The sequence below is a fragment of the Amblyomma americanum genome, chromosome 11, assembly GCF_052857255.1.
Source record: "Amblyomma americanum isolate KBUSLIRL-KWMA chromosome 11, ASM5285725v1, whole genome shotgun sequence".
NCBI lineage: Eukaryota > Metazoa > Arthropoda > Arachnida > Ixodida > Ixodidae > Amblyomma > Amblyomma americanum.
The window spans coordinates 50,385,544-50,412,082 of record NC_135507.1 but is presented as its reverse complement, the minus strand read 5'-3'; the positions used below and the strand labels follow the sequence as shown (position 1 = coordinate 50,412,082).

Below are 26,539 nucleotides of genomic sequence, written 5' to 3'. Positions count from 1 at the left end.
ATCGAATGAATTCACGAAACTCATTCGCATTCGATGTCGAACCGAATGTGTGTACTCTGGACACCATACGCGCAGCAGAAACAACGACGCGAAAAAAGTCGTCTGCGCACTGTCAAAGTTAGAAATTGTATTTATTTAGTTCTGCTAAAAATGTTAATTTTGGTGCGAACTTCTTCACACTTGTAGCTCTCGGTCCCAGCAGCAGCCAACGGCAGCAGCCGACCATGATCATATTGGGTTGCGTGCTTCTTTCTGGTTGGCGTTACATGTTCGTTTAGCTCGGAAGTACTTAAAGATGTCACTGAGCACTTCACCTTTCAAAAGTCATTTCCACGCTCCACGCGTCGCCACGCGCCACCGTGTCAGCCATTCTGTTTGTTTACAGTTTTCGGATTTGCGGTTGACTTTGTACTTGGCTTGACTTTTGATGGCTGAGGTGCCGCAGAATGGCGAGAAATAATATTTTAAGGTTATAATATTGCCCAGAAATGTTCTCACCCGCTTTTAAAGCACTACACAACAATTTGTAACACTTTATGCGCGTTGATGTGCTTGAATTGTACTATTTTTTTTTCCACTGATCGTTATTGCCATCGAATGACATTATTTTTTACCGTGTAGCACCGAAAGACACCGAAATGACATTCGAGGCATCGAATGACATTCGATTGGAATGACATTAAATTTGCTAGTGTGGCAGGGGTAATAGTCTGGTAAAGCTTTCGCTTTAATAAAGTGAAGAAAAAAGCAGCTTTTCCCCGTCAAAGAACCCCGTTCCAGCCCACAGCGTCGGCCGATCCTGAAGAACCTGCTAGCGTCAGATTGCGGGGAGTGTCGGATGAAGTGGGATAGTCCTCTCCCTGCATTGTCGGGAATAGCACGGTCTCTGCACTGTCACACCACTCCCTGCATAGTTATGCTGGATGATAATCGGCCACCGCCAATGGCTGGAAGGGCGTTTCTTAACGGAGAAAAGCCGCTCTTTTCTCGTCTTGCATTCGACTACGGGCGGCAGATACAATGTCAGTTAAGAGCCAGTTTTTAGGAGAACACCAGGCGGAAGCATAGAGTCCGAGGTCATAATTTAAACGCCACCAGTAGCGCACAATAATAATAATTGGTTTTTGGGGAAAGGAAATGGCGCAATATCTGTCTCATATATCGCCGGACACCTGAACCGCGCCGTAAGGGAAGGGATAAAGGAGGGAATGAAAGAAGAAAGAGGCGCCGTAGTGGAGGGCTCCGGAATAATTTAGACCACCTGGGGATCTTTAACGTGCACTGACATCTCACAGCACACGGGCGCCTTAGCGTTTTGCCTCCATAAAAACGCAGCCGCCGCGATCGGGTTCGAACCTGGGAACTCCGGATCAGTAGCCGAGCGGCCTAACCACTGAGCCACCGCGGCGGGTAGCTAGCGCATCACCGAAGCACGAAATGGCATGCCGGTAGTAAATATTTCTTGCCGCATGTCGCAGCCCGGCTCTACTGGGCCAGCAGCCCGTCAGGTCTGACGTCATAGTGGCAGCCCTTTCTGTTTAGCTAGCTGTAAGTGGACACTCAACATCCGCAATGTGAACTCTGGCACTTATGTCATACGCACAGCGTTGGGCCCTGGCACTGTGCCTAAGTCGTCCTTCAGTAAGAATTCAAAGCATCGTTACACCTGCTTATTAAGTACACTATGGGCCGGCCTAAGCTGCATTTTCAAGAACGCAAGAAAAGTAACCAGAAGTGTGGTAATGTGAAGAGTGTTTACTAGTGTTCGCAAGGACTAAACCAGGAGTACGCGATTGTCCCGCAAAGCTGGTTTGGTTTACATGGGTTTAACGTACCAAAGTGACTCAGGCTACGAGAGACGCCGTAGTGAAGGGCTCCAGAAATATCGACCACCTGGGGCTCTTTAACGTGCTCTGATATCACAGTACACGGGGAACCAGCATTTTACATCTAACAAATGCGACGCCGTGGCCAGGATCGAACCCGCGTCCTTGGAGCAAGCAACCGAGCACCATAACCACTGAACCACCACGGCGGCTCCAGCAATAACGAAGCTATAAGGAGTCGTACCTACGCAATAAACGTGTACATACAAATGCGCTCCAGAATTATTACGCAAGCGTCAATTTATCGATTCTCGACCTAGACGATATGCTACAGATTAAAATTTTAGAAGCACTGCGCAATGTGCTTCATTTATTGACTTCCGACACGGCTTCACAAGCTACCGATCAACTGAGATCACACTTTAATCAAAGTGCGACAACATGCTAGCAGCTTCTAGTTGCATAGATATTGTGGCAGTGATCAACACGGGCTTACCAAAAACAATTTCGTAAGTCATTTAGTCATAATGTGTAAAATTGATTATACATATTATTTAGATGCCAGTACAAGGCTGCAATTATATGAATAATAGAATACAATCCTCCTATAGATAGCCCGTCCAACTCTTTGCATGTGCACTAAAAGGCAGTAGTACTGAGTCACTCCACTTATTTATTCTAATAACATTGCTCATTTTGGCAAGGAAAGGAAGTGCTCCTGAAAGTTTGAGAAATGTAAACGAGAATTTTTGTTGCATGGTAAATCCCGAAACGAGATTGAACGGCAAACGCGAATGCTTTATAATACAATCTCTAGTCAAGGTAAACAATTTTTACTTATACTTAACGAAGTATCCAAACATTGTGTTATTCAGCGCTAATCAATAGAAATTTCCGCAATATTTTATGCCTTTATGAGCGGAGAGAGTGTTTTTAATCTGGATGGAACTAGGGATTTTCCGCGCTAGTTACAGCATCGCTGCAGTAAAGGCAGTTTTCTAGGGTACACCGAAAGATTGCGGCTATTAAAATTTTTACATTTCAATTTCAACGTCTCCAAACTGTCTATGTCGCGCACGTTTGGAGAGTGAACGACACGTTCGATTCTGGAAGTTCCTGTTCTAGCCTTCTTGCATCGAAAAAATTGGCAGTGGCTAACTTGGCTGGAATTCATCGAAAAGCAAGCACGCTTGCTAAGTGTCTGAGGCTCGTCCATGGCAGATCCGCTACACGCTCGCCACAACCGTTCTACATGTACCCACACTACCACGTGGCTATGACGTGTATCACATGGTCTTACGACACCCCCATCGGATGTCATCACGTGGCTTCACATCACCCCACCGGATGTTCTTAAGGTCAAAGGTCAACCTAAAGGTCACCCAGTGTTAAAGCTCAGAGATCAAAGGTAAACTAAAGGCCATGCGTCAAGGTTTCGACACCGTAATTGTATCACATATGGTCAGACATGGCTAACGTGGTTGGCCTGAAGGTCGTTCAAGGTCATCCTCCGGCCTACGCGACGACTGCTTTACCTAGCGTAGTGAAGCTTTTCGCTTCGAAAGAAAACCGCACTATACTGGCAAAGATTTATACACGCAACCTTTACGCGACACTCAGCAGCGATTGGCGTCATTCAGTTCAACTGTTGGAACTTGCAAAGTATGCCCGTAAGGCTGGTCGAAAGCAAACGTAACTATAGCTTGTTGTTGGCGCACGTTACCTGAAAATTGGAGGAACCCCTGAGGGATCTGATGAATTCCCCGAACGGTGAGGCGTCCTTCAAAGTATTCAATATTGGGCGGCTATCTTTCCGCGACCCGCCGATAGTCAGGTAGATGGGAATGGTGCGCTTTCGGAACGGGTCACTAGCAGCTTGGAAGAGCGTGGTCAGAGCTTCGTCGATATGTCTTCCCTCTTCGTTGTAGCGGATATTGCCAGACATATCAACGGTCTTAGCGTAGTACACCAACGCCGCGCAGTAGCGACTCGGGATAGAGGAGATGCTGTATTCGAAACCCTTGCTGTACTGCCGCTGAAAGGTGTACCTGCGATAGAACACGTAGGAGACCACTAAACCAGAGCATACACATAAATTGCGAAGCACAAACAGTTTATTTATTTAAAAAATGGTCTATAGACAGCCTATAGCTTTTATAGCGTTTATTGCCTTCCTATATATATATTTATTTTTGTCAATTCATAGTCTATAAACTAGCTATAGACAAAAGTCCACTAAAAGTGTACGGCCATAAATCTATAGATTGTCTATAGACGGTCTACACGATTTGTACTGCCCATATACTGTTCTCTACGGTTTGTCTACAGAAAGTCTATACACTTGGTCAAATGTTTAGGGGAATCCCCCAAGGTGGAGTAGATTTGTAAAAGCCGTATGGCAGCGCTTGGGTGGATGTAAATGAGTAATTACTCCCTTATTACAGTTTATACACTTCATAGACAGAAGTCTTGTCCATGGACAGTCTATAAACTGTCTAAAAAAACTTTTGTAAGGGTTGTTCTCCGTAGTCTTCTCTTCTACTTCGTGGTGGCAGTCATCACTGTCGTCATTCCCGGCACCATGACATTAATTGCATCTAATTTCCCTGCGTGCCTGGCAAAGAGCAAAATTGTTCTCGAGATCACGCTTCGAGTCTGGTATTAAGGGCACACAGGCACCCTTGCAATGCAGCAGTCGTATGAAGTATAAGCTCTAATTGTCCGACCAGTGACAGGATGCTCCACGTGAGCTCCTCGTGGACGAAAGGCAGCCGGGCAAAACACCCTTGTAGCTATAGTGTAGTATAGTGTGCCGTGCGCATGATACAAGGTGAAACAAGGCAACACGCGCACGACTTATAAATATAGCGCACGTGCGGCTATATTCACATTGACTGGTCGCGTCGAGTAGGGAACTGGGCCTGGACACCAGTGCGCGAGAACTTTTACTTTATGTTTAGTGTGCATGTGTGTGCGATTCTGCGTAGTAGGTTGATGTATTTCGCTCACCCATATACTTCCTACTTCTTCTACCCCCTTTTCGCATTCAAATCTTCACCCGTGTCATTTCACCTTCGCCCAGCCGCAGCTCAGGTGTCTAAGATAGCGACAGCAGTTCCCGTGGCTGGAAGCAATGTCTTCCTTCCCTTTTATTTTGCATAAACCGCCAGAAGAGCAAATTCCATTCACGCACATAGAAATGAAACATCATGAAGCTATTGGCAAACAAAAAATAATGAATACAACTAATAAAAATACCTATGTCAAGCAGAACCACTACCTCTCGGCAAGCTTTTGCGACATAAAAAATAATGAACAAAACCAATAACAATACCTATGTCCAAGCAGAACCACAACCTCGCGGGAAGCTTTTGCCAAACAAAAAATAATGAATAAAACTAATAACAATACTTATGTCCAACCAGAACCACTACCTCGCGGGAAGCTTTTGCTAAACAAAAAATAATGAATAATGCTAATAACACTACCTATGTCTAAGCAGAACCACTACCTCACGGGAAGCTTTTACCAAACAAAAAATAATGAATAAAACTAATAACACTACCTATGTCCAAGCAGAACCACAACCTCACGGGAAGCTTTTGCAACATAAATAATAATGAACAAAACCAACAACAATACCTATGTCCAAGCAGAACCACTACCTCACGGGAAGCTTTTCCCAAACAAAAAATAATGAACAAAACCAATAACAATACCTATGTCCAAGCAGAACCACTACCTCTCGGGAAGCTTTTGCAACATAAATAATAATGAACAAAACCAACAACAATACCTATGTCCAAGCAGAACCACTACCTCACGGGAAGCTTTTCCCAAACAAAAAATAATGAACAAAACCAATAACAATACCTATGTCCAAGCAGAACCACTACCTCTCGGGAAGCTTTTGCAACATAAATAATAATGAACAAAACCAACAACAATACCTATGTCCAAGCAGAACAACTACCTCACGGGAAGCTTTTCCCAAACAAAAAATAATGAATAAAACCAATAACAATACCTATGTCCAAGCAGAACCACTACCTATCGGGAAGCTTTTGCAACATAAATAATAATGAACAAAATCAACAACAATACCTATGTCCAAGCAGAACCACTACCTCACGGGAAGCTTTTCCCAAACAAAAAATAATGAACAAAACCAATAACAATACCTATGTCCAAGCAGAACCACTACCACGCGGGAAGCTTTTGCCAAACAAAAAATAATGAATAAAACTAAAAACACTACCTATGTCCAAGCAGAACCACTACCTCACGGGAAGCTTTTACCAAACAAAAAATAATGAATAAAACTAATAACAATGCCTATGTCCAAGCAGAACCACTACCTAGCGGGAAGCTTTGGCCAAACAAAAAATAATGAATAAAACTAATAACACTACCTATGCCCAAGCAGAACCACAACCTCACGGGAAGCTTTTCCCAAACAAAAAATAATGAATAAAACTAATAACAATACCTATGTCAAGCAGAACCACTACCTCTCGGGAAGCTTTTGCAACATAAATAATAATGAACAAAACCAACAACAATACCTATGTCGAAGCAGAACCACAACCTCGCGGGAAGCTTTTGGCAAACAAAAAATAATGAATAAATCTAATAACAATACATATGTCCAAGCAGAACCACTACCTCGCGGGAAGCTTGTGCCAAATAAAAAATAATGAACAAAACTAATAACACTACCTATGTCCAAGCAGAACCACTACCTCACTGGAAGCTTTTACCAAACAAAAAATAATGATTAAAACTAATAACAATGCCTATGTCCAAGCAGAACCACTGCCTAGCGGGAAGCTTTTGCCAAACAAAAAATAATGAATAAAACTAATAACACTACCTATGTCCAAGCAGAACCACAACCTCACGGGAAGCTTTTCCCAAACAAAAAATAATGAATAAAACTAATAACAATACCTATGTCAAGCAGAACCACTACCTAGCGGGAAGCTTTTGCAACATAAATAATAATGAACAAAACCAACAACAATACCTATGTCCAAGCAGAACCACAACCTCGCGGGAAGCTTTTGGCAAACAAAAAATAATGAATAAATCTAATAACAATACATATGTCCAAGCAGAACCACTACCTAGCGGGAAGCTTTGGCCAAACAAAAAATAATGAATAAAACTAATAACACTACCTATGTCCAAGCAGAACCACTACCTCGCGGGAAGCTTTTCCCAAACAAAAAATAATGAATAAAACTAATAACAATACCTATGTCAAGCAGAACCACAACCTCACGGGAAGCTTTTGCAACATAAATAATAATGAACAAAACCAACAACAATACCTATGTCCAAGCAGAACCACAACCTCGCGGGAAGCTTTTGGCAAACAAAAAATAATGAATAAATCTAATAACAATACATATGTCCAAGCAGAACCACTACCTCGCGGGAAGCTTGTGCCAAATAAAAAATAATGAACAAAACTAATAATACTACCTATGTCCAAGCAGAACCACTACCTCGCGGGAAGTTTTTGCCAAACAAAAAATAATGAATAAAACTAATAACAATACCAATGTCAAGCAGAACCACAACCTAACGGGAAGCTTTTCCCAAACAAAAAATAATGAATAAAAATAATAACACTACCTATGTCCAAGCAGAACCACTACCTCACGGGAAGCCTTTACCAAACAAAAAATAATGAATAAAACTAATAACAATGCCTATGTCCAAGCAGAACCACTACCTAGCGGGAAGCTTTTGCCAAACAAAAAATAATGAATAAAACTAATAACACTACCTATGTCCAAGCAGAACCACAACCTCACGGGAAGCTTTTCCCAAACAAAAAATAATGAATAAAACTAATAACAATACCTATGTCAAGCAGAACCACTACCTCTCGGGAAGCTTTTGCAACATAAATAATAATGAACAAAACCAACAACAATACCTATGTCCAAGCAGAACCACAACCTCGCGGGAAGCTGTTGGCAAACAAAAAATAATGAATAAATCTAATAACAATACATATGTCCAAGCAGAACCACTACCTCGCGGGAAGCTTGTGCCAAATAAAAAATAATGAACAAAACTAATAATACTACCTATGTCCAAGCAGAACCACTACCTCGCGGGAAGTTTTTGCCAAACAAAAAATAATGAATAAAACTAATAACAATATCTATGTCCATGCAGAACCACTACCTCGCGGGAAGCTTTTGCGAAACAAAAAATAATGAATAAAACTAATAACAATCTCTATGTCCAAGCAGAACCAGTACCTCAAGAAGGAGTTCGATGTTCCTGTGGTAAACGTTGGGTGTTTGAATCCGATTACAGGTGGACCAAATTCTTATTCAAATAGCCGTGTTATGTTTGGCAGTTTATTCAGGGTTTCCAAGTTACCTGCTCTGATTGTCGGGTAAGTAGACAGATCAGTCACATTGGTCGTAAGCGATAAGCGCCTGTCAGACGGGCACCGCATATGCATTTAAAACTTTGGAGGACTCCTATACACGCTGCGCTTATGAGTCGACGCGATAGCGTGCGCCCTCTGGTGCGTCATCTGATGCTGAAGCCACTCTTTAGGTTCTTTGACTCGTCATCTGCTCTCCATTCTGAGCAATTTGGCATCTTTGAATACATTTTCATTTTTCAATTGTTTCAATAAATCAATTGATCAATTACACACTCTATAACTTTTCTTAGCATCACCAAGCACTCTGGCTTTTCATTCTGAGCATTTTGACACTTTTGAACCCCTTTTTTCCATTTTTTTATTTTTAATCATTTCATTAATAAAATGATTTCATTAACTCATCGTGGCCTACAATACGGCAATCAATCAATGGGACAACAAATTACCATGATACGATTCTTGTTTACGCCGCCCCCGATTATTTCCGACACGCGGTGCCGGCTATTACTATACGCCAACGGGCTTTCGATCGGACGAGCTGTATACGCTATCGCGTAATCAACCACGTCCTGTTGCTCGAAAGCACACGACACACAACTACACGGCACAATACACGGCTTTTCCCGCAAAGGCCCTAGGAAGTGGTTAGTGGTTTATGGGGGTTTAACGTCCCAAAGCGACTCAGGCAATGAGAGACGCCGTAGTGAAGGGCTCCGGAAATTTCGACCACCTGGGGTTCTTTAACGTGCACAGAGATCGCACACTACACGGGCCTCTATAAATTCAACTTCACCGAAACTCGACCGCCGCGGCCGGGATCGAACCCGCGTCTTTTGGATCGGCAGTTTTTATCCGTATAACTCCTCCGTATAACTTCGATTAGCCGTGGTTAATTACTGTGCACTTACATCCCACAGTGCACGCAAGTCGTGGGTTTGAACCCGCCCGCTACGGTAGCACTTCGATGGAGGAAAAATGTGAATGGTCCTTGTACTGTTCGTTGTTAGTGCTCGTTAAGAACCCCAGGTGGTCCAAATTATCCGGAGCCCTCCACTACAGCGTCCCTCATAGACTGAGCCGCTTTGGGACGTCCATCCTGTAAAGCCAAACCAAATGTGCCATAATCATATTTGCTGACCCATACAAACCTATATATATTTTTCAGTAGATACTGCGCAGTCACCTGACTCCAAGCAGGGGTAAGGACAAAATGACGGGAAAACAGCAGAATGAGCAAACACATCATGCATGAACTGTAGAAAGGTCACACACGCCAGGTACTCAGGCTGTCAATGAACATTTCCATATTCGGGCTGTTCACAACACAACCTGGCAATTTATTACAATCGCTAATATTTTTGGCTAAAAAATGAGAATTTATATGCGTTACCGTGTGCTCGATATTCTTTAATCACTTTTTCATTATTGTAACGTGTACCTGCGCGGGAAACAGGAGTAATGGGCTCATAATAATTTATTTTGACAAGATTATTATATATTAAATGCAAACATCTCAGCCGGGGCCTTGCGCGTCTCGTCTGCAGCGATTCTAAGCCAAGAAAGTTAATGACTGACGTTACGCTGTCTGTTCTTTTATACCCATTGCGAATAAATCAATCTGCGGATTTTTGAACTCTTTAAAGCTTTGCGACGTTTTTTTTTTGCAGTGAATGGGTCCCATAAACAGGAGGCATACTCAAGACGGTATTACACGCAGCTTCAAGCAGTATGCCTCAGTGAAATTCTCCAGGTGGAATCAACATAAAAATGAAAATAACAGGAACGTGAGTGCTGTTTCTTCTACACAGGTGTGATAAAGATACTGTACTCTGACAGCTGCCTCGCTAAGCTTCCACTCACACCGTACGGCGCTTTTGATTTGCCTTTGAGGTTAAAGAAACAGAGAGAACTCTGCGGAAAACAGGGATGCTGACGAAATCAGCACTGGGAACATACAGGATCCTTAAGCAAGAAATTGTCAAAGAAAATATCTATGATAATTGTAGGGGAAGCTCTTTGTTGTTTGTGGCCAGGACGGGAGTTTTGCGGACTAAGAAGTATAGAGTCAGGTACCACGAGATAGACACGTTGGGCATTGCGTGCGGAGAGGAGGAGGAAACGGCTGAACACTTGATACTTTTCTGTAAAGGGCTTCACCCTACAGTGGAAAGCAGCGGGGATGATTTATCCAAGGCATTGGGGTTTAAGGACAGTGAGGGGAAAGTAGATTTTAAGCGGGTAGAAATAACCAAGAGAAGGCTATCTGATTGGTGGCTAAAATCAAGAGAAGAGTAAAATTTCATGGCATGGCTAGGTGGCTTGAGCCACCGCCCGATTTAAAGGGTTCAGCCGTATCCATCCATCCATCCGTCCATCCATCCATCCATCCATCCATCCGTCCGTCCGTCCGTCCGTCCGTCCGTCCGTCCATCCATCCATCCATGCGTCCGTCCGTCCGTCCGTCCGTCCATCCATCCATCCATCCATCCATCCATCCATCCATCCATCCATCCATCCATCCATCAATCCATCCATCCATCCATCCATCCATCCATCCATCCATCCATCCATCCATCCATCCATCCATCCATCCATCCATCCATCCATCCATCCATCCATCCATCCATGTGTTCTCAGCTTACGGTCACTGAGTGCCATCCCCCCGCCCGGACAGGTGCTCATCTCTCATCATTTTTTGTCCGCACTGCAAAGGACTGGAATGACTTGCCCAACGCCGTCGTGCTTCACTCCGGACCGTCGTAATTCAAATCATCCATCGAATCAACAATGTGTCCGGAACTCCACTCCCTTACGTAATACCCCTTCAATGTGGTCTTGGAGGTTGTAATAAATAAAAGAAATTAAACCACCTGTGGTGCTTGGGCAAAATGGCACGTGTGCTGTGGAGTGTCAGTGGACGTGAAACAAGCTCTCGTCACGCGCATAGCTACCACACTACGCATGCACACACTGCCACCTTTTCAGCCTACAGTCGCTGGTGTGTTCTGTGTCCTTTGCCATAATCCGTTTTCTCCTTCGAAGTTTCAGCCTCCTTTGCTATCGTCGAAAGTGCGCCGCGGCACTTAAGTTCAACGCGACCTTCGTTCTTAGTTGGTCGCAATTGTGCACACCAGACGTAATCATCAGCCACAAGCATTGCGCACAAGCAACGTGATGAGAGGCCAATTAGCCACGCTTGTCCACTCACTTGACATTTACAACGCAGAAGACTCTCCTGTTGACCGGTTTAAGCGTTGTGGACGCTTTCCATTGGCGCACGGGCGGCATCGGCAAGGTTGCTTCGTTCAAGGTATCAGGGTAAGTGTCGCAATCCTGTGGAGGAGGATCCAGCTCCGACGGGTCGTAAGCGGCTTCCTGTAGCGCGAACATTGATGTGCTATCAATATACAGACGCAACGTCCGAGATGTGCCAACTATTTTAGTCCAGTAGTTTAGGGTGCTATGGATTACCGTACATGTGACAAAGAATGCGAAAACAAAGACCGCGTTGTGGCGGCTCGGTAAGCAACGCTGTCTAATAAAACCGTGGTCTTTGCGTATCGCATTCGAGATAAACGAATCATGTCACTGGCGATCGCTTTGATGCCGACCCGAGTTTGGGTGCCCGGAAGATTTTATTCAATGAAGCCCTTAAACTTTGACGTTTTTGCATGGACTAACAAACTAAGCCGAGCTGCATTGAACAGTTATATTCCTCCCTTCGCAAGCGGGATGGACTTTTGCACGTTTCTGGTAACGCATAGGAATGGTGTCGTAGTGCAACGTGACCTCAAATAATTCTATTCCTGCCGTCTTGAAACTAATACATCACACACGGGGGAAAACTGCAGGTAGTACATAAGGGCATGAAACGCTTAATTGGAGATGCCATCATCTCAAGTCTGGAATATTTGCCACTTAATTCTATTAAAATTCTGGCTCTTTTTGAGGTTTAGTTATATATATATATATATATATATATATATATATATATATATATATATATATATATATATATATATATATATATATATATATATATATATATATATATATATATATATATATAAGCACCGGACGCGATATTCCGAGGTCGTGGGTTCGGATCCCACCGGCGGCATGGTTGTTTATTCTGCTGCTTTATAAGTAGTTTTCTTTCAAAATCAAAGCTTAATTGAAGTATTTTTCTCCCACTAATCCGCACTATTAATTATAAAAAAAAACTTTCCCCAATGCACCTTGGTTTCGGTGACTGTTGGCTTCCTTCATGTATTTGTCAAACGAGCCCCTCATTTCCCTTAACGTGTCTGCTAATAGCTTAACGGAGGTCTCGGTTCTGGCAGTCTTGATACCATAGGTAGCACAAGAGGGCTCTAGCACAGTGTCCGCCCTCGCCGTTAGATGACGTTCCCTGTCACACTCGCGGTAATACAGGACGTGCTACGTCCGCCGCTATGGGCGAGAGTGGCGCTGGTGAACACTCTCAAGGTTCGCTTACACGCAATAAACATGAATACCCACGAGAGCAGCAGATTGGACAGCCGTCGCCGTAGCTCAGTTCGTAAGAGCACCGGACGCGATATTCGGAGGTCGTTGGTTCGGATCCCACCGGTGGCATGGTTGTTTTTTCTGCTGCTTTATAAGTAGTTTTCTTTAAAAATCAAAGCTTAATTGAAGTATTTTTCTCCCACTAATCCGCACTATTATTTATAAAAAAAACATTCCCCAATGCACCTTGGTTTCGGTGACTGTTGGCTTCCTTCAGGTATATATATATATATATATATATATATATATATATATATATATATATATATATATATATATATATATATATATATATATATATATATATATATATATATATATATTGTCACGTGCTGCGCATGGGCTCTGAGGAATAAAGAAGACGTGCGGCGGCTGGAAGTAGAAGAGGAAGTCAAGGATCCTGCCGCCGGCGCACCAGGCTCCTCTCGACCTGCCTTGTAAATATTATTTGTAAATAGAACCTGTAACAGTGTGGTGGAGGTGCTGAGTCGATCACCACGGATCCCTCTCGCAACCGCTGCAGCCGAAGAATCGCCGGATTGCCACCGTTGCCCGTGCAAATGCCCAAGGAAGCCGACGCACGTCCGACCGGCGCCGCAACGCCCGCTTGGCAGCACTACCGTGAGCCGCGGACGTTTTCCGGGAAGGCTGGCGAAGACGTGGATGATTGGCTCACCAATTACAAGCGGGTGAGCAAATACAACGGCTGGGATGCCACTCTTCAGCTGGCCAATGTCGTCTTCTTTCTCGATGGCACCGCGCTAACTTGGTTCGAAAACCATGAGGCATCAATAACAAGTTGGGGCCGCTTCATGGAAGAGCTCCGCAGCTGCTTCGGGGATACTGTTGCCAAACGAAAATGCGCTGAGCAGTCTTTGCGTCAGAGAGCGCAAGTGCCTGGAGAGACCTGCACGACTTACATAGAAGAGGTCTTGAAGCTGTGCAAAGTCGTTAATCCCAGTATGTCCGACGAAATCGCGTTGGTCATCTCCTCAAGGGCATCGCAGAGGACGTCTACAGCTTTCTTATTAGTAAAGAAAATTTAGACTCGCCCACGGATATCATCAAGCACTGCCGCACATTTGAAGCTCTAAAACTGCGTCGAATTACTCCCAAGTTCGGTCGCCTGCCTAACGTCACCACCGTCGCCAGCGTGGATTTCCACGAGCCTGTGAATGCGGCGACTCTCCCTGACGTCATTCGTCAAATCGTGCGTGACGAACTCTCCCGGCATCAAGATCTTGCGCGCCGCAGTGAGGTCCCGTATGGGAGCTGTTCTCTGCAGGCGGCTCCCGCCTACCGCTCCTCCCCTTGGAGTTTGTCTGCCCAGGCCCCTACCAGTGCTACTCGCATTGATTACAGCGACGCTCCCCGGATCACCCGCCCCGCCCCAGGGCGCCAGCTCATCCGCAACGCCACCTGCGGCAGCCGGAGTACGATGGTCGTTTCGACACTGGCTACGAGGAGTGTTATCCCGAGTGCCCCCCCGACCCACCACTTTGTTACCGCTGTGGTATGATCGGTCACATCTCTATATTCTGCCGTCGCCGAGGCCAGTTTTCCCGCTCCCAGCGCCAATGGTCGAACCCTCGCCTGAGTTTCAATGCGCCTGTTCATGACCGTGTCTTCACATCGTCTCAGCGCCCATCCAGTTACGCGCCACCACGGAACGACTCCCCTGCCTCTGACCGAAGTCTGACTCCACCTTCGCACCGCTCTCGCCGCTCGCCTTCCCCCCAACGTCGTTCCCCACCGTCCCCGGGAAACTAGCGTGTGCGGCCGATGGAGGTGCGGTCGCCGGATCATCGATAGTGCCAATTCCTCTGCCCATTGTTATGTTAAGGAACCGCCTTGAAGTTTTAGTGGACGGTATTTGCGTCATGGCCTTAGTGGACACTGGTGCCACGGTGTCAGTAATGAGTTCAATTTTCAAGAACCGTCTGGGTCGTAAAATAATGTTCGCTTGGGATCGTGCTGTTATATTCCGGGGTGTAGGGGGAGAATCATTGGTTCCGATTGGTATTTGTTTTGTGAATGTAGTGATCGCTGGCCACATGTTCCGAACTGAATTCACGGTGCTCCCTCGTTCTACGCATGACATCATCATCGGTATTGACTTTTTGCACCAGTGCGGCGCTACTCTCGACTTCCGCAGTGGTGGCATATCGTTAAGTCCTGGCCTTCAGTCAGCTCTCATAGAAGACTCGCCAGTGGTTGCCCAAGTGTTTTCTGTCTCTGAAGATACCGTCGTTCCAGCAATGTCTGCCATATTCGTTCCCGTTGTGTCCTCGAGCACGATTTCTGATGCCTTCGATGCTGTGGTGGAACCTTGTTCCCTTAACTGTGCAAAGAAAAGTGTGCTAGTACCCCGCAGCGTCGTCCATGTGACCAAGGGCCATGCCACTCTTTGGACTGTCAATCATTCCAACGAACCTGCAGTATTGCCATGTGGTTTAAAACTTGCTGGCTTTGAAGAACGTTTTTCTGTACCAGTTGCCGCGATCACTGACAACGTGTCTCGTCCAACTAGACGCCGCGATCTGAGCGACTCTCAATTCCTAGCCATGGTCAACAAATCCCTACCCACTAGCGACCGCCAGGTACTAGTGGCCGTTCTTATGAAGCATGCGGACGTGTTTGACTTTGTTCGCGACCAACCACCGCCGATTCCAGCTTCCCGTACCCATCACATGATCAATACTGGATCTGCACAGCCGATTCGCCAGAAGCCATACCGCGTCACGCCTTCCGAACGTCAGATAATCGATGAACAAGTCCGTGACATGTTGCACCGCGGCATCATTCAGGAATCTTCAAGCCCGTGGGCTGCTCCAGTGATCCTTGTCAAAAAGAAAGATGGCACTTGGCGATTTTGTGTCGAGTACCGCCGGCTTAACACTGTCACAAAGAAGGATGTTTACCCGCTCCCGCGCGTTGATGATGCCATTGACGGCCTCCACTCAGCCTCCTACTTTTCCTCGGTGGATCTACGGTCTGGGTACTGGCAGATCCCGATGCACCCGCAAGACAAAGAGAAGACAGCATTCGTGACACCTGACGGGTTGTATGAATTTAATGTTATGCCTTTCGGCCTTTGCAACGCTCCTGCCACTTTTGAACGATTTATGGATACGCTTTTACGTGGCCTGAAGTGGCAAGTTTGCATGTGTTATCTGGACGATGTTGTTATTTTTGGTAGGACCTTCGCCGAACATAACAGCCGCTTAGCCATTGTCCTAGACTGCATAGAGAGAGCGGGCCTCGTGCTGAACTCGAAGAAGTGTCGCTTCGGGAACGCCAAATTACTGTGCTTGGTCATCTCGTTGACAAGGATGGCCTCAGACCCGACCCGCAGAAGGTTGAAGCTGTAAGCAGTGTCAAAGAACCCAAATCAGTGAAAGAGCTCAGGAGTTTCCTAGGACTTTGCTCATATTTTCGGCGTTTCGTTCCCAAGTTTTCTGATTTAGCCTACCCGCTTACAAGTCTCCTGCAGAAAGACACCCCTTTCCACTGGACTCCCGAATGCGACTCCGCGTTTCGGCAGCTCAAGTTTCTCCTCACCTCGCGGTCAATATTGCGTCATTTCTGCCCGACAGCACCGACTGAACTCCACACTGACGCCAGCGGCATCGGCGTGGGTGCTGTGCTTATTAAACGCCATGAGGGCAATCAACACGTTGTCGCTTATGCAAGTCGCACCCTCAGCAAGTCGGAACGCAATTACACTGTAACAGAGCAAGAGTGTCTCGCCGTTGTTTTCGGCGTACAACGGTTTCGTTCGTACCTTTATGGACGTGCTTTTACAGTCGTCACAGACCATCACTCTCTGTGCTGGCTGGTCAATCTACGCGACCCCTGCGGTCGGTTGGCCCGCTGGGTGTTACGCCTCCAAGAGTTCAAAGTGTCTTACAAAAGTGGCCGCCAACACGCCGACGCAGATTGCCTCTCGCGGCTGCCGCTCCCGGTTACTACTTCCGATGATGAAAACTTCGATGACTATCTCGCTGCCGTTTCCCAAGAGTTTCCAGATCTTGGCACTTTCCAGATGGAACAACGCAAGGATCAGCACTTGGCGCCGCTTTTTGCCGAAGCCCGTGACCCGACATCCGCAAGCCCTTTCTGCGTTCGCGACGGTTTACTCTACAGAACGAATTACTCGCCTGGAGGTGCGCGCTTTCTCCTCGTCGTTCCGGCTACTCTGTACTCCTCTGTTCTGCAGGCAATGCACGATGACGTCACGGCTGGGCACTTGGGGTTTGCCAGGACCCTTAACCGCATCAAGGAACGTTTTTACTGGCCAAAAATGCGTCACATGGTTCAGCGCTACGTGGCCACCTGCGTGCAGTGTCAGCGGTTCAAGATTCCCACGACTTCTCCGCCTGGACGCCTGCATCCTTTGCCACCTCCAAGCACGCCATATGAACAAGTTGGACTCGATCTGCTCGGTCCGTTTCCCCGCTCGTCCAACGGTAACCGCTGGATTATAGTGTGCGTTGATCACCACACCCGTTACTGTGAGACCGCCGCCCTACCTTGCGCCACCGCTGCTGAGGTCTCGCTCTTCCTTCTTCGTGCTGTCATCCTCCGGCATGGACCTCCTCGAGTTGTTATCAGTGACCGCGGTCGCCAGTTTACGGCAGACGTTGTGGAAGAGCTTCTGCGTCTTAGTTCATGCCATTTTTGCCACTCGACGCCGTACCGCCCCCAGACTAATGGACTGGTTGAACGTACCAATCGGACACTCACGACCATGCTGGCCATGTATGTGGATTCCCGCCATAAGAACTGGGACGACGTGCATCCCTTCATTACATACGCCTATAACACGTCGAGGCATGAAATAACTGGTTACAGCCCATTCTTCCTTCTTTATGCCCGTCCGCCTCGAAGCTCCCTCGACACCGAGCCTTCTATTGCCAACACTCTATGTCGCGCTGAAGAAGCCCGTCTAATTGCCCGGATACGCACCTTGGCATCACAGCATCGCTCTAAGCAGCGTTATGACCGCCGGCGCAAGGATGTCTCCTACCTGCCCGGTGACTTTGTAAGGTTGTGGACGCCCCTACGCAAGCGTGGCTTATCAGAAAAGCTGCTATCCCACTACACAGGCCCGTTCATCGTTGTTGCTCGCCTCAATGACCTCAACTATGTCATCTCTCCCCAATCAACGCAAGGACGCCGCTCAAGGACAACCCAGGTCGTGCATGTCACACGGCTGAAGCCATTCCACTCTCGGGACCCCGATTGATTGACTGGCCCAGAGAGCTTCGTCTGCGAACGGGGAAATGTCACGTGCTGCGCATGGGCTCTGAGGAATAAAGAAGACGTGCGGCGGCTGGAAGAAGAAGAGGAAGTCAAGGATCCTGCCGCCGGCGCACCAGGCTCCTCTCGACCTGCCTTGTAAATATTATTTGTAAATACAACCTGTAACAATATATATATATATATATATATATATATATATATATATATATATATATATATATATATATATATATATATATATAAATATATATATAAAGGAGACAAGAGAAGAGAAGTGAGAGGCTCGTTTGACAAACATACGAAGGTAGCCAACAGCCACCGAAACCAAGATGCATAGAGGAATTTTTCATTTTTTAAAATTTGTGGCGCTGAGCAATGGGACAATAATACTTTGATTCATGTCAGTGAAATAGGAATAATTATAAAGCAGAAGAAAATACAACTATGCCGCCGGTGCATTATATATATATATATATATATATATATATATATATATATATATATATATATATATATATATATATATATATATATATATATATATATATATATATATATATATATATATATATATATAGTAATTTTTTTAAGCGATTTATTAATCTAAGTATTATTATCCACTGGTAAGCATAACACATTAAAAAAAAAATTTAACGTTCCCCTATGTACCTTGGTTTCGGTGACTGTTGGCTCCCTTCATAAATTTGTCAAAACGGGCCCCTCATTTCCTTTAACTTGTCTGCTAATATATATATATATATATATATATATATATATATATATATATATATCAAAGCATCCGTGCATGCTCCTTAAATACCTGTACTAAGACATGTGTCCAGCTAATAATATCTAATGACAACGTAATAAAAGCGCGTGACGTAGTAAGTGACGAGGCTTACAGACTCGGAGTTTACGCGTGCTCGCCGCAAGTTAAAATACCATACAAAATTAGCGCTGGGGCACGCAGAAAGGAATAATCAAGACGCAATGCGGCGTTAAAGGCATGGCACATAAACACGTGGCCAAATAATCAAGACGCAATGCGGCGTTAAAGGCATGGCACATAAACACGTGGCCAGTCATTTTGTCATCTGATAAAAAATGACAATAAACATAAAAAGGTACACGGGCATAGGTGATACAGGACACAAGTATTCTACGAATTGACACGTGTTGTGCTCGAGCCATGCACCTTCGAGATGGGAATAAAGGAGCAAAGGAGAAAGACGAGCTTGTTCAAACATGCTAAACAGTACTGCATGGATAGCGCAAGAAATCGGGCACAAAAAAAAAACGGCAATCATCAACACGTGCTGCGTTCGCTGCGTCACTATACAATATAATCGTGTGATGTTGGATCACACCGGTCGTCGTAAAAATGCTCTGCGTTAAATGCCTGAGCATCAGAAGCCATAAGGACGATCACGTAAACTTCCGTGAACAGAATTTTCGCTACTTTGAGAGAAAAGATATTTCCCCTGGGTTTTCATTCAAACCAGAGGTTAGCGCTTTGAATTTGCAAATTAGGAAGGATTCTCGAACCTCTCTGTTATTGAGATTTGAAGCCAGATTCAGGTATTGTGGTTGTGATGTTATCAAACGAGTTTCCGGTAGTCGCGACTTGTCTTGAGAGCGGAAGATTAGGAAGGGTATTGGCATGTGATCGGTGGTTATTGAATGCCAACCTGAAGGGTAGTTCAGTCTGTCCGATGTACTGCAGCTTACACACACCGCATTCGAGCAGATAGAAAACATAGCTGCTGTTGCAAGTGAAATTTCCTTTTATTTTACAGTAAAAGTCTGACCCAGTACTTCTTGCCAATGCGGTAGTGGTCACATGAGTGCATACCTTACAACGCGGTTTTTTGCAAGGGCGGCAGACAGTTGGAGAGGAACTGACATTCGCGCAGGTTCCGTGACCTAGGGTATGCTACGCTGGGTGGCTGTGGAAAGATTTGCGTCGGGCGGCTGCTCTGCATAAGAATATTACGATGTTTCCTGAGGATGCCGTTAACACTGGGCATTGACGCACAATGGGTTAGCACTAAAGTGGTGTTTGATGGTCGTTCCGCGTGTTTATCTGAACGAAGGATTTCCTTGCGTTCCATTGCATCTGCGCGTTTTATTTCGTCGTCAAAAATTTGTGGTGGGTACATTTGTCTTGTAACAGCATTTCGCAGATTTCCGCAGTTGTCAGCAAAGTCGGAATCGTCTGAGAAAATATTTTTAAAGCGAAGTGTTTGGCTGTATGGGATACTAGTCTTGCAGTGCCTCGCACGGCAACATTGGAAATGAAGGTATTGATGGCTGTCGGTCGGTTTCTATAAAGCTTAGTTGTGAGTATGGTGCTATACAAATCCACTGCTACGTCCAATAAAAATTTATGGTTGACATCGAGTATGACTCCGTAAATGAAATTGAAGGGTGAACGTTATTAAATGCTGCTATGAAATTAAATGCTGCTATGGTGCTACGCTCTCACTTGTTCTCATCGTCTGCGGTTCCGGCTCAGCACGACTAGGTTTTTATAGCCTCGGGAACCGTTGCAGCAGCCAGCACTACAAATCGACCAATGAGGAAACGCCGGTGGTCGCCGTTTGAATTGGACGAATGGACGAGAGGGCTCAGCCGTTCAGTTTGCTGCCGGAAAGGGGATGCCGGCGAAGCGTCGGTCGGTTCAGTCTCGAGGCGGTGCTTGCGAAGGGAGGGGGGGGGGGGGGGGGGGGTGTACGTCGAATCCGCCGGGGCGAATCGGATGAGTAATGCTGCAAGCCGCGACATGTCCGAGAGACCGGGTTTTTGCTCGATGCTTGGCGCACGGCACTAGCCTCCATAGATGCCAGCGGAATGCTCTCACGGACACAGCACTGCAGTCCGGCAGTGCCTATAATCGGACGTTCTTTACGCCGCATCCTGCTATTTACTTCATGACTCACGTCGGCAAGAGACGAAATCAAAGCGGAATTAAACTGTTCGAAATACAGCCCCAGCATGGATTCATTCCCGCCTGAAGCAAACGCTTGCAAAGGAAAGCACTCGTCCCTTCGTACCGGAGCGATCGTCGGCTCTCGTGGCTTGCGAGGCGTCACAGCGTCCCACGGGTTGCTCTCCTCCGACGCGTTGCTGTCGGGCCCCGCGTGTGGGGAGATGCGTCCCTTGTAGCCCATCAGAATGAATACGAGGGGCAGCACCACCACGATGGAGAACACGATGCCGCCCAGCCACACGTTGGAGCAGGTGCACCACCACCACCAGCCCTCGGCCTCTTCCACGTCAGAGCCGCTGTCTTCCTGCACAAGCTGCAACACAAGCAGTGTTAATATGACAAGAGATGTCATTAGGATGTTTGTCTGGGAGAAAAAAAGATTATTTTGGACTAAGCATTTAGCGCTCCTACTGCTTATTGGCGCATAAAACTATATTTCGCGGCATAATTACCCCGGTTAAAAAATAATTTAAGTTTTTTACCAGCGATAAAGGATTTCTTGTAGGGCTTTTGGGATGAGAACAGGTTAACTTTAGGCTTAATTACGTGGTATTGTCTCGAAGCCCCAGTACTGCGTTTGCCGAAAGTGAGTCACTCCTTGCGGTGGAGCGACTCTCTTTGGTGAGACCAGCCATGCAACGCTCGAAAAAATTTGGCACAAAAGATGGGATGTCTGTTGTTATCGCAAACCGTTAGATTGATATTGTCTTATAGTACATAATGTTTGCTGCTTTTTGAATTATGATACCTAGCGGAAAATTTACGAGAAGCGCAAAGTAATAAAATGGCGGGATACAAATATAGAAAACACCTAGGTAGGAGAATATATAACTTATATTATTGCCGGTTTGAATTGAGAGTTGTAGGGTGAGACGTCGATAAGCTGCACAAGAATTGATTCTACGCAAACAGGCCTAGAAGATTTCTTGAATCGCACTTCTCACATTCTATTGATCGCACTGAGCAGCATGCAGCGCAAGCGCTTCCGTTCTTTGATTGACATTCGTTATTGCCGCTTGACAATCTGATCGTTCTGCTTATATGAGTAGCCTCGCACGAACCCCGTCTGGTGCAAGCTCTGGCTTCATTCCTGCTCCTCTTTTTCACTTAACGCTCGCTTTCTAAACGTTTCACATTATTGCGCTGGTGTAATTCTTGCAGAAGCCTAGCACACATTTATTATCTTTTCGTATTGCGATTTCATTTTGATGAAATTCTCATTATTTGATGAAAATGTGGAGGAGTGTTGTGTTGGGTTTAATGGCGCATAAGCAACTAAGGCTATCATGCGCCGAGCTCAAGGTATAAAAAATTCGGAGGGATACATGCAGAGAAACCAACGTTGACAATGGATATAGCGATCGCGTGGCGACAAATTTAAACGCCTGGCATAAAAATCACGGAATTACGAAGGTTACGGAATTCTTTATCTGACAGGGTCGCTGAAGGCTGACGTATCAGTTAGCATATTTTTTTTATTAAAAAGGCTTCCACTTTCTCAGGGGTTACCTGTTCCTGATGAAGAAACAGAATAGTAGTGCTCAGAAAATGTGTCATGCACAATTTCGGCAGTGCTCTAAAGTGCTGTAAAGAGAAGCACCGTCGTGTAAATTTGCACGCTCAAAATGCCGCACGTTCACAAAACAGCCAAGTTGCCCGTTGTATAAATTACCGCATGATAACGGCACTCTGTAAACAACGCACTTTCTATTTACGATGAGAGGCGAGACGTGTTTTGTTGTGCTGCCCTCCCGTTTATGTGGCCACCGGCCGCTAAAGTTCTGCCGAACTCGGAGCAAAATGCAGCGAGCTTTAATAGAGCCCAAAAAATAACCCTAACGTCGAATTTCTCAGCCAAGCTCTCAAACCACGGGAAAGCCTGTGGACACAGTGCATGAAAGCCTGATTACGGTACTGACTACATTCCTGACCCCGTCTGTTGGCCTCTGACAGCCTACCAGAGGACTTAGCCGCCTGCGCTGAAAGCGATGTCTTCAGAGAAACCAGTCTTTTGTTTTTTTTTTTACATTGGCAACCTGCTATACGCTTAATATTCTGCAGTGAGGCGGTGGCAGGGACTAGAAGCCACAGTCTTAATTCACGAAACCACCATGCCGTTTTTAATCAATTTGGGATGGCTTGACTCGAAGCCTTGAAGCAGCTTAACAGTGCGATGGTGAAACAGCCAGCAAAGATAGTGCGACATTGTCCCCCGAGAAATGGCAAGGAAACGCAGTTCATTGTCAATATGAATCTCTGTTGGGAATTTTAAACCATGAGCGCACTACTTAAAACCTTGAGGACCGCCGCGATATTATTCGAAGGGTTAGAACAATCCGTCAAGATCAGATAATTGTGCACGTTCCTGAAAGCCCTCAGCAATAAATAGTCCTCTACGGCATCGTGCAACCTTCCTTTCGATACCACTCAAGGAGATATTAGTAAGCAAAGATAGAACCCTCGACCTAATACACACTCCAGCTTTATGTGCAAAGATACGAAGTTACACCCGAAGATCCTGGATTTTGGGTAACAAGGGAGATTTCTGAAAACGGTACAACAGACACACCACATATGCTCATGAAGGCAAATGGTTGTTGCTGGGTATTTGGAACCACTACTTTACCCTGAAAGTGACAGAAAACTTTTTGTTCTCAAATGAAATTTTTTTTTGATGTGATGATGAATGAAAATCCTGGAAGGTGCAGTTTTGCTGATTGATGCTGAAGATACGTTTTCGTGGTTGCCACCTGAAAAACATCATGGTAGTAGGCAAGAGAGTGTGCACCAAAGATGTTAATGATCCGATTGCCTTAATAAGCAGATGTTTGGTTTCCATTTAAACATTTTGCCCAGCCTTGTCTTTTTCTTGAAGCAGACGGTAATCGGGTGTAACGGTCCTTTCTTAGTACAGAAACGTGAGTGTGTACATTCGGCCGAGGGTTGCACGCGTGCTCAGCAATATCTTTAGCGACATCGATGGGAAGGTGGCATGGTGATCAGGAGGATTGTTTCTAAAGCCGTTCACATGCACTGACGATTATCTGATATTGGTGGTAGGTTCTAACCGCTTATATAAGTTTGCGGCTATCCAAAATTTCGAGGGAGTGCTCCCGTGGTTTAAAACTCACGATAGGCGTCCCTGCAGACAATAAGCAGCGTTTTGTTGACGTGGCACTATTGGCTACGTCTGACCATCTTTGCTGGCTGCATCGCCTAGCAAAGTCATGCCTGGTCTTTGAGTCAAGCCATTCCAAACCGATTAAAGACGACAAAGTGGTTTTGCGCTCTAAGATTGCCACTTTCCTAGTTTCTGCTATGATGGTTTATGGTTTATGGAGGTTTAATGTCCCAAAGCGACTCAGGCTATGAGGGACGCCGTGGTGAAGGTCTCCGGAAATTTAGGCCACCTGGGATTCTTTAACGTGCACGGACATCGCACAGTACACGGGCCTCAAGAATTTCGCATCCATCGAAATTAAAGAGGCCCGCGTACTGTGCGACGTCAGCGCACGTTTCTTCTACGGCCGCAGGTACCGCCGTAAAATTCTCTCTCCGGCATGACCACGAAGACCGCGCCATTGACACGGATCACGTGACTGTCTAGTCAACGGATTTGAAAGCAGCTCTCCGGTAGATGTCACACTCATTCGAGAGTCTGCCATGCGACTATGGCACAGGCACTGAGGAAATAAATCCAACACTAGCGGTCTGTCTGAGTGCTTGATATTCGTCGCAAAATCGAACCAAGTTGCTCCAAACCTCAAAACTGCCTAGCTTCATCCCTACAGGTATCACGGCTTCGGCGATCACTGCCTGCGAAGAAATCACAGGGAGTGGTTCTACGATGAGTGTGAGGAGAGGAGGGCCAGATGGCATCACCATTGCAGGTACATTCTGTCCAGGAGGACTGCTGACACTTTGTGTTTTAACATCGCCGACAGCCAGGGAACAGCCCTGTATGTCTAATGACCGACATATGATACCACGACGGTTCCACAGAACAGGATGGTAACAACGCTGTATTTATTCACCGTGTATTTTCCAAGCTTCCTCACTCGTTGTCTCAGCAGGAGTTGACTTTCAAAAGGGCGTTCAGGAACTACATTGCGCACCAACTCCTCAAGTTCCCGGATGTCCATAGCGCAGAGATGGTTTGCAAGAAGATTTGAAAAAGTTCGAAGGGCGAAAGTGCCATCGAGTGCCATCCCACTCAAAAAGGCCTTTGAGAGTCCCTGATAGACATGCCGATTAAGGACGGTAATTAACCCTTACCGTCTCGCTCTCCAGGTCCCTCGTATGCACGCTGAGCGGTGTGTCGTAGGGATGCTCGCAGGAGGACAGGGAGCCGCTGTGCTGCTGGCCACGCGCCTCTTGAGCCGCCTGCCGCTTTCTCTCTGCCTGCGAGTCGCAGACCTGTCAGTTGATTTCAACGTAGAAGGGCGCGCCTGTGTCACTTTTGACTTTAAGGGGTGAGTGGAAACGGAGGACGGTTGGAGCTCGGCGGTGCATGTGTATAGATTCATGAAAAGCTAAATAAGTCGATCCAAGTCGATAGGTGTTCAAGTGTAGGAAGCAGCGCAAAAGACAACGGCATGACACGACAGCACAGGTGGTTAACTAACAACTGAGGTTTATTGTCGGACAATAATGGTTTAAGGTCACAAAAAAAAGAAACAAAACTGCCAGTCGGGCTACTATCAGCTGATAAAGAGCATGAAGGGCAACTTTAACGTGTCAGATGGCGTATGAAAACGAAGTTCGAAATTGTGAGTGAATAGGGAACTGACATTCACAGCTAAAAAGAGAGAGAGAAACAAGAAACAATGGTACATCATGTTGTACAGTAAGGGTGACGGAAGGGAATGAAAGACCGAAGAGTCAACATGGACGAAGGTGGTCATCCAGGTAAGCAAGTTCCTCCTTGCTCAGTGGGATCGACGGGGTGCTGACAACTAGCCCGCCAAAAAGCCCTATTGTATTCAACAGTGATACCTGATCTCGCGTGGTAGACGGGCTGCACAATTTTTTTTTGTAGCGATAGCTACATTACGGTAGCATTTCGAACCTTCATCGTGGCGGCACCGTCACCCCATGGCTGCGCCGCCATGCTGCCACGTGGTTGGTCACGTGGTGCGGAGCAGCTGCCGGCGGCGCGGCTGATCACGTGGTTAGTCACCTGGTTGGTTACGTGACCAGCCACGTGGTGCGGAGCAGCTGCTGCTGCCGGCGGCGCGGCGCACCGGCGAAACCGAGCTGCCACAGGTGTGCGCATGCGCCGTGTCAAGTGGGACGAAGATGAAGAAGGCACGCCCAGCGAAACGAGGCGGCGAAAGACTGACTTCCACTCGGCCACCTGTAGCTATCGCGTCACTTCAGGTTTAACCAGAGCTAAACCACCGCCAATTTTTTTTCTTTCCCACTCTACAGCATGTGGCACCCTGATGTCTTCAGATCGCAGGGCAAATTTTGCGACGAGGAAGCAGCTTTGGTCCA

The 26,539-nt window shown here is 46.1% G+C and overlaps 1 protein-coding gene across 1 annotated transcript; it reads right to left on the bottom strand.

The window, feature by feature from the left end:
- Nucleotides 1-761: 761 nt before the first annotated feature.
- On the bottom strand, nt 762-25,185 carry LOC144109599 (uncharacterized). The gene is made up of 6 exons (XM_077642417.1): nt 25,159-25,185; nt 24,806-24,859; nt 21,108-21,347; nt 11,450-11,616; nt 3,550-3,874; nt 762-860 (listed from the first exon to the last, which is right to left on the bottom strand). Exons 1-6 carry the CDS (start codon nt 25,183-25,185, stop codon nt 762-764), a joined length of 912 nt encoding a protein of 303 aa, XP_077498543.1.
- Nucleotides 25,186-26,539: the final 1,354 nt, after the last annotated feature.